Source organism: Gadus chalcogrammus, chromosome 3 (genome assembly GCF_026213295.1).
Source record: "Gadus chalcogrammus isolate NIFS_2021 chromosome 3, NIFS_Gcha_1.0, whole genome shotgun sequence".
Classification (NCBI taxonomy): Eukaryota; Metazoa; Chordata; class Actinopteri; order Gadiformes; family Gadidae; genus Gadus; species Gadus chalcogrammus.
In genome coordinates this window covers 19,449,593-19,460,410 of record NC_079414.1, presented here as the reverse complement: position 1 = coordinate 19,460,410, position 10,818 = coordinate 19,449,593, and the positions used below count along the sequence as shown (strand labels likewise).

At 45.5% G+C, this 10,818-nt stretch overlaps 2 protein-coding genes across 4 annotated transcripts; both read right to left on the bottom strand.

Annotated features, from left to right (window-relative positions):
- Window positions 1-6: 6 nt before the first annotated feature.
- Window positions 7-4,615, bottom strand: arpc1b (actin related protein 2/3 complex, subunit 1B). Of its 2 annotated transcripts, none has more exons than XM_056586530.1 (10): window positions 4,495-4,615; window positions 3,731-3,857; window positions 2,786-2,890; window positions 2,243-2,465; window positions 1,796-1,903; window positions 1,419-1,667; window positions 1,140-1,215; window positions 630-829; window positions 246-336; window positions 7-159 (listed from the first exon to the last, which is right to left on the bottom strand). In XM_056586530.1, exons 2-10 carry the CDS (start codon window positions 3,792-3,794, stop codon window positions 121-123), a joined length of 1,155 nt encoding a protein of 384 aa, XP_056442505.1. In that variant the 5' UTR covers window positions 3,795-3,857; window positions 4,495-4,615; the 3' UTR covers window positions 7-120. The 2 variants fall into 2 exon arrangements, with proteins under 2 accessions (XP_056442505.1, XP_056442506.1); XM_056586531.1 differs by having other exon boundaries at window positions 3,731-3,854.
- Window positions 4,616-5,241: 626 nt separating this feature from the next.
- Window positions 5,242-10,139, bottom strand: arpc1a (actin related protein 2/3 complex, subunit 1A). Of its 2 annotated transcripts, none has more exons than XM_056586537.1 (11): window positions 9,829-10,139; window positions 9,150-9,260; window positions 8,877-8,981; window positions 8,532-8,754; window positions 8,281-8,388; window positions 7,962-8,065; window positions 7,761-7,869; window positions 7,072-7,147; window positions 6,533-6,726; window positions 6,315-6,405; window positions 5,242-6,200 (listed from the first exon to the last, which is right to left on the bottom strand). In XM_056586537.1, exons 2-11 carry the CDS (start codon window positions 9,211-9,213, stop codon window positions 6,162-6,164), a joined length of 1,113 nt encoding a protein of 370 aa, XP_056442512.1. In that variant the 5' UTR covers window positions 9,214-9,260; window positions 9,829-10,139; the 3' UTR covers window positions 5,242-6,161. The 2 variants fall into 2 exon arrangements, with proteins under 2 accessions (XP_056442512.1, XP_056442511.1); XM_056586536.1 differs by having other exon boundaries at window positions 5,334-6,200; window positions 9,150-9,243; window positions 9,829-10,138.
- Window positions 10,140-10,818: the final 679 nt, after the last annotated feature.

The following is a 10,818-nucleotide window of genomic DNA, read 5'->3' as shown; positions in this document are numbered from 1 at the left end:
ATATGATTCTTGGGGGGTGGGGGGGATACATGTGGTATTGGAGAAGATAAGGAATGTAAGGGTGGCAGTCTTCATTTTCCTGTGTTACACAAGAGCTGTGCCATGTAGACAAAGTAAGCCTCAAGCAATTTTCAAGTCCTTCATGGCAGATTCCAATGTCTGGAAAAAAGAGTGAGACAGTATGTAAAACACCAGTTTGAAACAGCTGTAGAACTCATGTCTGTCTGTCTGTGTCAGTCTGTTACCTTGACGTCCCATATGGCCATCCCACCATCCATGCCGGTGGTGCAGAACTTGCTACACTTACTGCGCCCTCCTTCCAGCACAGAGAGTTGGCTAGAACATACAAATTTCACATTTGTTTACCTTGATTTACTGTTAACGTTTGCATACACACACGCGCGCGCGCGCACACGCGCGCACGCACGCACGCACGCACGCACGCACGCGCGCACGCACGCGCACGCACGCACGCACGCACGCGCGCACGCGCGCACGCACGCGCGCACACACACACACACACACACACACACACACACACACACACACACACACACACACACACACACACACACACACACACACACACACACACACACACACACACACACACACACACCCCACTCTACCTGATGCTGTTCTTGTGCAGGGTGTCTATGGTCTGCTCGGAGGTCTGTGTGGTGGAGGCGCGGCGGTCCAGGTTCTGGAAGCGTTCCCGGGCACTGATGCCCTTTGCGGCGGCCTGCTTGGGGACGTCCAGCTTACCTCCGTACGTCAGGCTGCCCTTGGCCCCGTCATACACAAACAGAACCGGGTAGCAGTCGTGGCCCTAGAGGTAAACATAGGGAGGTGTTACTGTTAGGAACTGTATGGAGGTTATAAAGGAAATATTAAAAAAAGGTAGAATTTAAATAGATCCAATCATATGGTTTACCCTTGATAAGATAAATAGGATCGCATGAAGTAACTGTACCGGATAAACATAGTCTCTTTTATGCAAATTTGTAGCAAAATCTATACAGAGCCAATAGATAATGCATACATTATGTCTACATTCCTGATGGAGTATGTATAGATTAGGTTTACATGTCAAATGATTAGTGTATAGATTGTGTATAGAGTGTGTCTGGGCCACTCACAGCAGCCACAATACTGTTTTCGGTGATGAAGGTCACGCACAGCAGAGGAAGGTTGTCTGATCTCAGACTGCTGATCCTAAGAATCCCAGTGACAAAAATCAGATCTTACACATTCAATCACTCACAAAACTAACAGTGGAAAAATGTGAAGGTTTATCAAAAAACACTCACATGCACAAAATGTTCTGGAACCCCCCCCCCCCACACACACACACACACACACACACACACACACACACACACACACACACACACACACACACACACACACACACTTACGTGCAGGTCTTGCCCCCCTCGGCCACGGCCACGCTGGAGTCGTGGGAGGTCCAGGTGAGGCGGTTGCCAGAGTGGGAGAAACACACGCCGTGCACCCAGCCCCCACCCCCGGCTGCCCCCGCCCCCTCAGAGGGCCCCGCCTCCGAGCCCTCGCTGGACTCAAACAGCATCTCTCCGAACGGCATCTTGCTTCCCCAGGATGTGGGGCCTGGCTTCTCCTCCACCTCCTTAATGTAGGCAGAGAACACCCTGGGGGGGGGGGGGCAAACGGTTTGATTAAGAACCAGTGAAACAGGACCTCCAGACGGATGCTTTGTATAGGTGGTTAAGAGGGCAAGCGTGCGCTCTCTCCGATACTTGACGTTCATTTAATTTACCTGCATTTGAAGTCACAGGAGCCTGCAGCCAGCAGGACGTTGTTGGGATGCCAGTCCAGGCTGAGGATGGTGGAGCGGATGGGCTTCTTGATGTGCTTGCAGACCCACCTAATAGATAGATGGATAAATAATTGTTACAAACTAATATTTACTCAAGATTTGAATGTAGGTCATGAGTCATGTACCAACAGGGAGGTTATTGTAATGATGTGCAATCATTTGTGTGTATGTGTGTGTGTGTGTGTATTTCTGTGTCTGTGTGTGTCTGTTTATGTGTGTGTGTGTGTGTGTGTGTGTGTGTGTGTGTGTGTGTGTGTGTGTGTGTGTGTGTGTGTGTGTGTGTGTGTGTGTGTGTGTGTGTGTGTGTGTGTGTGTGTGTGTGTATGCGCGTGTGTGTGTGTTTGTGTGCGCATCCACACATGGCTGTGGGACCCTGCCTTTACCCACCAGTCGTTCTCCTGCTCAAAGTAGCAGACAGAGATGAGGCGCGAGCCGCTGCCCACCGCAAACTTGTTCTCCCGCGGGGACCACTTCACACAGCGGGCCGCCCGGTTGATCCTGAGGATGACCAGGGTGGGCTTCCACACGCCCTCCTTCTGGGTCCACACGTAGGCATTACGGTCCGCCCCGCACGTCACGATGCGGTCGCTGTCCGGAGCCCAGTCAATGCCTGCAAGCACATCCGACAGGCTAGCACACTCCCATCCTTTAAACAGGCCCTCAGAACCCACCTTCGTGGGTCATCATCCCCCCTGCCTCCTTTTAACTATTCCTAGTCTTATATACCTATTTCAGTTTTTTAGCTACCTATTTTTATCCTATTTTAGCTTTTTACTTATATAAGTTATTATACAATTATTTTATTGTGTTCACTTTGAGTATTTAGAGAAGCGCTACACCATACGGAGGGGAGAAACGCGTGTAAGTATGTCGACAGAGAGAGCGGGTGTGTAGAACGCGAGGGTTCCCATGTGTGTGCGTGAGTCTTACCGGTCACTTGGCCGTTGTGTTCCTTCAGCTCATGAATCTTGTTCCATTTGGTGCCGTCCTTCTTGTAAATGTAAACATCGTGGTTGTTGGGACACAGCGCGATTTCTGGAAGGGCAGAGATACATAGACACCCACAGCCACATCATTTCTTCTGATATGGTCAAAGAAAGGTCATGCATTATGTAGTACAAAATTATAAGAACTCTCTCTCTCTCTCTCTCTCTCTCTCTCTCTCTCTCTCTCTCTCTCTCTCTCTCTCTCTCTCTCTCTCTCTCTCTCTCTCTCTCTCTCTCTCTCTCTCGCCAATTCCCTGCTTTCTAGCTCTTTTTATTCTCTGTATCACACAAAGAACCTGGTCACTAATGCACTAATTCGCGCACTCGCGCGCACACACACACACACACACACACACGCACACACACACACACTGAGTAAATAAGGAAGAGGCGCTGTTTCCGTTTAGACTTCAGTTATGTTGTGTTAGTCATTTTTTTGCTTAGTCAGCAGATGGCGGGCCGACCGGCGTGGGTACCGGTATGCACCTCTTTAGCAAGGAAGCTTGCTTTGCTCTCTGCAAGTGACTTTATGGCTTTTCAATATCGCCACCTTTTGCTTCCGCTTCAGTCGGAAACCATGACTTTTCAAATGGTCCAAATAAGGCATTGATTCCCTGAAGCCTGTTTAGCACAAAGGCTTCTCAGAGGGGCCGCTTACTCAAACAGGAAACAGGAAATACTTCAGTCACCTGGGAAACTGCCAGAACTTTCAGCCCCAACACAGTGTTCGAGGTCCTTTGTGTGTTGCTTGTGCGTGCGTTCATCCGTGCGTGCGTGTGTGTGTCTATGTAACAGTCCATTCTATGCTGCTTCAGAGGACCCCATTATTGTTATACTGAATATACTTAAAAGACAGACTTCACCAATCAGAGAGGGCAGACCAACTTACGAGTGCGGTCCTTGTTCCAGGCATGGCAGCTAATAGGTTCCAGCAGGAAGCTGTGGTATGCCATGGCGAATCAGATGTATGAAGGAGATCAGGAAGTGATACCAGAAAGAGATTGCTGTAGATCCTTCTATGGTAATAAAAAACAACAAAAAAAGGAGAAGTGTTTCTTTGAAATAAGAGATGGCTTAATGGATGGATAAAAGGGAGTATAAAATGAATCATAAGGAGTACAGGGTTAAGAGATGTTTTGTGTGGATGGATTGCTGGAAATATTAATATTGCAACCCTTCGGGAACAGCTGTGAAGGGGCAGCATAACTCACTTGACACATTAAGACCAGACTGTTTCAGGTTGGGCTAATTCCAACCAGCCTGATACTTTTATGAGTGGAATTGATACAGGTGAAACACACACACACACACACACACACACACACACACACACACACACACACACACACACACACACACACTCTAGGTAGGTGTGTGTGTGTGTTCATGTGTGTGTGTGTGTGTGTGTGTGTGTGTGTGTGTGTGTGTGTGTGTGTGTGTCAAGAAGTTATGGTGCATCAAGAACAAACGTTTCTTTAAAAACGCAGTGCAGTCAGAAGGCACACATGACATTTTCTAGTTCAATTGAAATTATTGTTTACATGAAGGTCCGATATGATGCGTTTGCCTGGCCCTGGCAAGTGTAGTGTTGTACTGACACATGACTAAGAACCAACCAACTGTTAAAATAAGTTTCTAATATAGGCTACTCACCCTGAGGGCTCGACCGAACTCAATGCTAGGGAAATGGTTGGAGATCAAAAGGATGAGAGGGTGTTCAGATCGCGGACTCTGGCCAGTCAACGCGAATGTCAACGACGGAGTGAGCTCCGACAGAAGAAGTATAAAGTAAAGAGAAGAGGGAGGAGAGTGCCGGAAAGGGGGAGGTGAATAGGAACTCGGTCAGAAGTCGATTAATTGCATCCATCAATGGAATAACACTTAAAATGATGTATGTCTGCACGGGAAAGGATACTGGATGAAAGTTGCCTTAAGTGTGAATTAAAATAAATGTATATCTTTATTTGTTAGAATTTGGAGGAAGAAGCAAACAAGTCGAAACTTCAAACCAGGAAGCGAGGGAGGAGCGAAAAGAGCTTCGGGTACAAGTCAAGTAGAACGACGAAACTGGGGATGGGCCTTTAACGGCCCGGAGGCAGTAATATGAGAAATGTGTGGTTTTCATAACAAGAACATCTCCGCATACCCAGACGGAGGAGGAGTATAATGAATATGCGTACCAGGATGTGAAGGATGGTGGAACCGGATTGCTAAACGATTAATAAATCAAGTTATCAGTAGCAAATATTAAACTATTATTCAGGAGTTCCAATATTTAGCCTCATAAACATATTTCATATTTATATGACGCTACCACCCTAACATTTTCGAATATTTTCTATAACCTTTGCGCCTGCCTCAATATATCGGCCAATCAGTTACTCAATTATAAATACTTTATGATCCCACACAATATGACTAAATAAAAGTGTAGAAATATTATCAATCCAAGAATATTTCTACAACAAAGATGTAGGTCATATACTGAATAAAGCCTACATCTAGAGCACAACCATTTCAAATAAAATACCACAGCACAAGGGTCCATTCATTGTTGCCCTGCCCGTTACAATTTATAAGGAGCTCAAGACAGCCAATTTTGTACTGTAAATGTATTTTAGTCTTTATTTCACATCTAGCTCATAATCTGTTACATACAAACCCTCCATTTGACATTGGTTTAGTGCAGTAGCTACAGAGGCTAGTGCCGTGACTCCACACGGGGTTTGGACCGATGCATTCTCCTTCCACAATCAGTACTGTATGGTCGCTCCTCGGTCTCTCCCCACAACATGACCTCACAATATCTATATCACATAACCCCACCAAACAATGGTGTTCCTTCAAGGGAAATATTAAGCACCTTCAGACCGTCAATAGATCAAGCGTCACTTCTACATATAGCCGGTATTCAGAGCTTCAATCTCAAAACGGGTAAGACGGGGGGGGTCCAATACGGTCTGATTTTGGTTTTAAAAAAAATGCATCTAGTGTTCAAACTTTTGGTACAGGAGGTTAGAGAACATAAAAACATTTTTACTTCAATTACAGAGGCCCTTTCCCATTTTGACCTCTGGTTAGCCTTCATTTAAAACAAACAAAAGACAATCAAACAGTGATGTCACATGGCACATGGCTTCGAGAGATGTGCATGTGTCGGGCGGGGCGTGGTCTCGTCAGTGCTTCAGCAGACACTCATGGTGGTGAACAGTCGTGTGTATGTGTGTTGTGTCCCAGATGCATCATGGGACACGGCGGTGAGACGAACAGGGGGGGCGGGGGGTGAGGGGAATGTTAGCCGGCAGCACTAGTGGATTCGTTCACATGATGCGGAGTCCCTGGATAGATGCTTCTAGACTCTGAGAAGGCAAACAAACAAACACAAATCAATTATTTTGTGCTAAGAATCAATACGAGAGGCAGAGGAGTCCACTCATGTCGTGTGTGTGTGTGTGTGTGTGTGTGATATCTACCTTGAAGTCCCAAATGGTCATCGCTCCATCAATGCCAGTAGTGCAGAACTTGCGACAGTCCCGCTTGTCTCCTTCATAGATAGACACTTGGCTGCAAATAATAAAAACATAGACATGGTCAAGTACACTATGCATGTGCATTCTGAAATACATTTGTCTTAGCATAAGCAAAGCCATCTACCCACATGCACATTCAGTGTGAATGAATGCTGGCTTACGTGATGCTGTTCTGGTGCAGTGTGTCCAGGGCAGTGTTGCGGTCCTCCGTGGTGGCTCTCTTGTCCATGTTCCTGAAGCGCTCCATGGCCGAGATGTTCCTCGCGATGCTCTGCTTGGGCAGGTCCAGCTTGGACACGAAGGTCAGCGTGCCGGCATCGTCGCAACGGAACAGCATGGGGCAGCAGTCGTGGCCCTGGACACAGAGACAACAATGAAGCCTCCGTTGGTTTTGGTGGGAGGGTGTCTGTCTTAGGGCATTTTCTATTCCACTTCTTTTTTTTTTTTAAGCATATTAATTTAATTGATTAAACGTTTGATATAAATTAAACAGCTGGATACATATTGTATCCAGAGAACTTTTTATGTTCTCAGTTACTGAGTGTTTCTTGGAGGGAAATGCTCAATAATTGCATCATGTTCAAACTCAAAAAAATTTGATTGAATAATTGGGAATTCAATATTTACTCAAATAATCGGGATTAGGATTATTCTTTTTTTTCCATAGTCGAGCAGCCTTAGGGGGAAATGGGGCACTTACCGCCGCCACCACGCTGTTCTCCGTGACGAAGATGACGCTGAGCAGGGGGAGATGCTCCGTCTTCAGCTGAGAAGGACTGAACACATGGACATTCATCACCATTCATTCCTCAAAGAGATCAGCTAGGGCTGAAACCTTCTGATCGGCAGGTTATTTGGTTGGCCGGTAGGCTCTTCTCTGACCAAATTGTCACTGGTCAGACAATCACTGTTGACTTCCATAGGCAGAAAAAGCTAAAGTCCCCCAAGTCCCCTAAGGTCCTCCCACGCTCTCTTCCTCCCGCTTTCCATCTCATTAAAAAAAAAAAAAAAAATGCATCCTTGCCTCAACGCCAATTTTCTACACCCCTGTGAAAGTAGGAGGGATCTGTGAAGTTACCTGTGCACCTAGCAGAAAATAAGCCTTTGACTCTTGTTTTATGCCCACGGATTATATTCTGATTACTTGTAAGAGAATGAGAAAACCAAGACTTCCTTTGGTGGACTGCAGCCTTAATGTCATGTACCTTAATTGAACTGATCTGACTCTTTCAAAAAGCCTCCTTTTTTTGTTTAAGCTTACAACTAAAAAGGATGAAAGATGTTCCTTCAAGATGTTGAAGGGACAAAACTTCCTTTGATTATTCTGGAATAACAGTGAGGAACTTTACAACACTGGCTAGTTGTAGGCTCATTTGAGTCTCAGTGTACCTTGCAATCTTGGCACTGTCCACCACAGTGACCGTGCTGTCATGGCTGACCCAGGCCAGGCGATTACCGGAGGCAGAGAAAGACACAGAGTGGACCCAACCACCTCCACCTGATACAACACACAGAGAGACCATGTCATCCTATTTAGCCAACATGTTAATCACAAGTAAGTGGGCTGTAAAGTGACACAAGGATAAAGACCTGGTCCTCCAAATTCTCCAAGTACAGCCCCGAATGGCATCTTGTTGCCCCAGGGGGTTGGGCCTGGCTTCTCCTCCACCTCCTTTATGTAGGCCGAGAACACCCTGGAGGCCAAGAAAGAGAGAAAGAGAGAGAGACATAGAGATAGAGAGAGTGGGACAGCAAGAGTGATGGAGAGAGAGAGAGAGAGAGAGAGAGAGAGAGAGAGAGAGAGAGAGAGAAGGGGTGTATTAGGTCACACGGGATGAAAGAAGGGGTGTGGATTTTATCTAGAATTGTTTAATCTTCCCCAGCATGGTAAATTGTTAAAGAGTCTCACCTGCATTTGAAGTCACAGGAGCCTGCAGCCAGCAGGACGTTGTTTGGATGCCAGTCCAGGCTGAGGATGGTGGAGCGGATGGGCTTCTTGATGTGCTTGCTCACCCACCTGGTGCACACAGACAAATCGCATTCAACATTTGTACGATTCTTTAAAGCGATTTAACATGTAAAAGCTTTAGCGTTATAAAGAAACAATTACAAAATCAATGTCTGGTTCAGTCACAGCCTTTCAAATATGTCAAGACTCACCAGTCGTTCTCGGACTCAAAGTAGCAGACAGATATGAGCCGGGCACCACTGCCAACTGCAAATTTGTTCTCCAGAGGAGACCACTTCACAAAGGTGGCAGCTCGGTTGATCCTGAGGATGACCAGGGTGGGCTTCCACACGCCCTCCTTCTGGGTCCACACGTAGGCATTACGGTCCGCCCCGCACGTTACGATGCGGTCACTCTTAGGGGCCCAGTCAATACCTTTAATAAATAAAGAAAAGTAAGCATAACAGTTAGTTATGAACGTTCGTTGTGATGGATTCCACAAGATGGTCCTTGGTCGTTAAATGAAGTAATGGTGAAATGGGTTGGTTCACATCTACCTGTTATGTGTCCATTGTGCTCCTTCAGCTCATGGGTCTTCACCCATTGGTTTCCACTTTTCTTATGGATGTGAACTTCATGGTTGTTCGGACTGATGGCGAGTTCTGCACACAATTTTTATTTAAATAAAAAGAAAAACACTATTCTGAACAATGCAGACTTCCAAACAACCAATTGGTGTTCAATTAATGCAATTGAGGGGGGAAAAGTAAAACTTTTGTAATTTTAACATTTTGAGTTATGCTGAGGATTATACAAGATGTGGCACTTACGTGTCCTGTCGTGGTTCCACGCGTGGCAGGTGATAGGTTCCAACAGGAATTGATGTAGCGACATCTCGTCTGGGTGCGGTCTAGAAGTGGAAGTCTAGAAAGAGATGGGGTCTAGTAACCGACTCAAATATCAATGCGAGCCTCATCTATCTAGCAGCACAACTTCGAGTGACAGTAGGCCAACTAGTAAATACTTCCACGTTACGATAAAAAATATTTGTTAATGCCAACAGGCAACATTGTGATTGCTCCTCAGCAGCATAGCGTGGTTACGTGGGATGTCAAAGCAGTAAAAGTGTAGCTAGAAGCTAAGGGACGTTAACATTGGCTAGTTAGCAAACCACTACTACCACTCGATTTTTGTTTGATCGGTACAGGCAGATTTAGGAAGGATAACAAATGGGCGTCTATTTGATGTCTCCCGATAACTAAGGTTATCCAATCGACCAATGTGGCACATACATCGCTAACGTGAATAAACAACTCGATGAAATAGCCTTGAATTAACTGAGATAGTAGGGCCTACGAAGAAAATGTAAGGTATAAGAAACGTTTTAAAATCAACTAAACCGATATCCTTAGGGATTTGTTATAGATCGCCTAATTCCTTTCGTAGTCTGTAATGCATCCCGATAATGCTGCAGTAGGCTACATTACGCTAGCGAAAACGCCGATTTACCTTGCTCGTTTGGTCCTCCTCAGTTGTACAAGCCAGCTAAATTGCTTAAGCTAGGTAAGATTGTTTTATGAATGGACTTGAATTCGCGGACTCTGGGCAGTCGACACGAATTCGTCCAGTATTACCGAGGGAGATGTCAAGACGGCAGGGAGGAGAAGACTAATAGCATTCGGTGATAGCCGTGGGTAACTTGCAAGCAAAACCCGTAGATGCCCCTAGCTGTCAGCTAGCTTAGCATCACGCTAGCTGTTACATTCAATTGAATGGTAACCTTGTTCACGTCGTTACGTTCCCTCACAGTGGGTCACTGTTATCAGGATGCAAATGGCGCCCCCAGTGGCCAGAAATGGAAGTGTATATATCGAACTGAGCAGAAAGGAGCGTCTGTGAATAACAATAGTTGCAGTAGAGAACTCACCTAATGAATGAGTCACTGAAGACTAGACCCATTTATGAACGCAAAAATATACAAACTGCATTACACAGTGCAATCTCAATGTTTATTTCTGGAATCCAAAGTAGCTACCTACTGTCACAGCAATAGCTATTGTAACATTATTTCTCTTTTGCTTCCCAAATCCATAGCAGGCCTGTTGTTTTGGTCATCTACCTTTATGGCAGGGGTTCTCAAAGTTTGGACAGCTTAGGGCCAATTTAGGAACCCAAAATTTGACTGAGGGCCGCCAAAGAAAAAAAATCAGGTGGGAAACGCCTTCAGCATCCCAGTGGTGAAAAAAACCATTGCACCGTGGACCTCTGGGAGTGTTAGGTCCCAGAGGTCTAGGAGTGTGAGGTCTAAATCACGAAACTGAGGTTCATCCTTTCAAAGTTAATGAACAGTCGGATTAGAACTAACAAATTTAACAGGATTTAATTGAAAGATAGAGAGAGTCAACTTTTCTCTTTATATTTATTTATTTTTGTTTAAGTTAATATTGATACAAAAAAAAAATATATATATTTCGAGCCGCCAGGAATGTTTCTGCGGGC

Coding starts and splice junctions, on each gene's coding strand:
- arpc1b (XM_056586530.1), bottom strand. CDS start 3,794: ATGGCATACCACAGCTTCCTGCTGGAACCTATTAGCTGCCATGCCTGG. Junction 2,891..3,730: donor CTGGAACAAGGACCGCACTC/GTAAGTTGGTCT, acceptor CTGCCCTTCCAG/AAATCGCGCTGTGTCCCAAC. Junction 1,668..1,795: donor TCCTGTGACTTCAAATGCAG/GTAAATTAAATG, acceptor CCCCCCCCCCAG/GGTGTTCTCTGCCTACATTA.
- arpc1a (XM_056586537.1), bottom strand. CDS start 9,213: ATGTCGCTACATCAATTCCTGTTGGAACCTATCACCTGCCACGCGTGG. Junction 8,389..8,531: donor TTTGAGTCCGAGAACGACTG/GTGAGTCTTGAC, acceptor TGTGTGCACCAG/GTGGGTGAGCAAGCACATCA. Junction 6,201..6,314: donor TGACCATTTGGGACTTCAAG/GTAGATATCACA, acceptor TTGCCTTCTCAG/AGTCTAGAAGCATCTATCCA.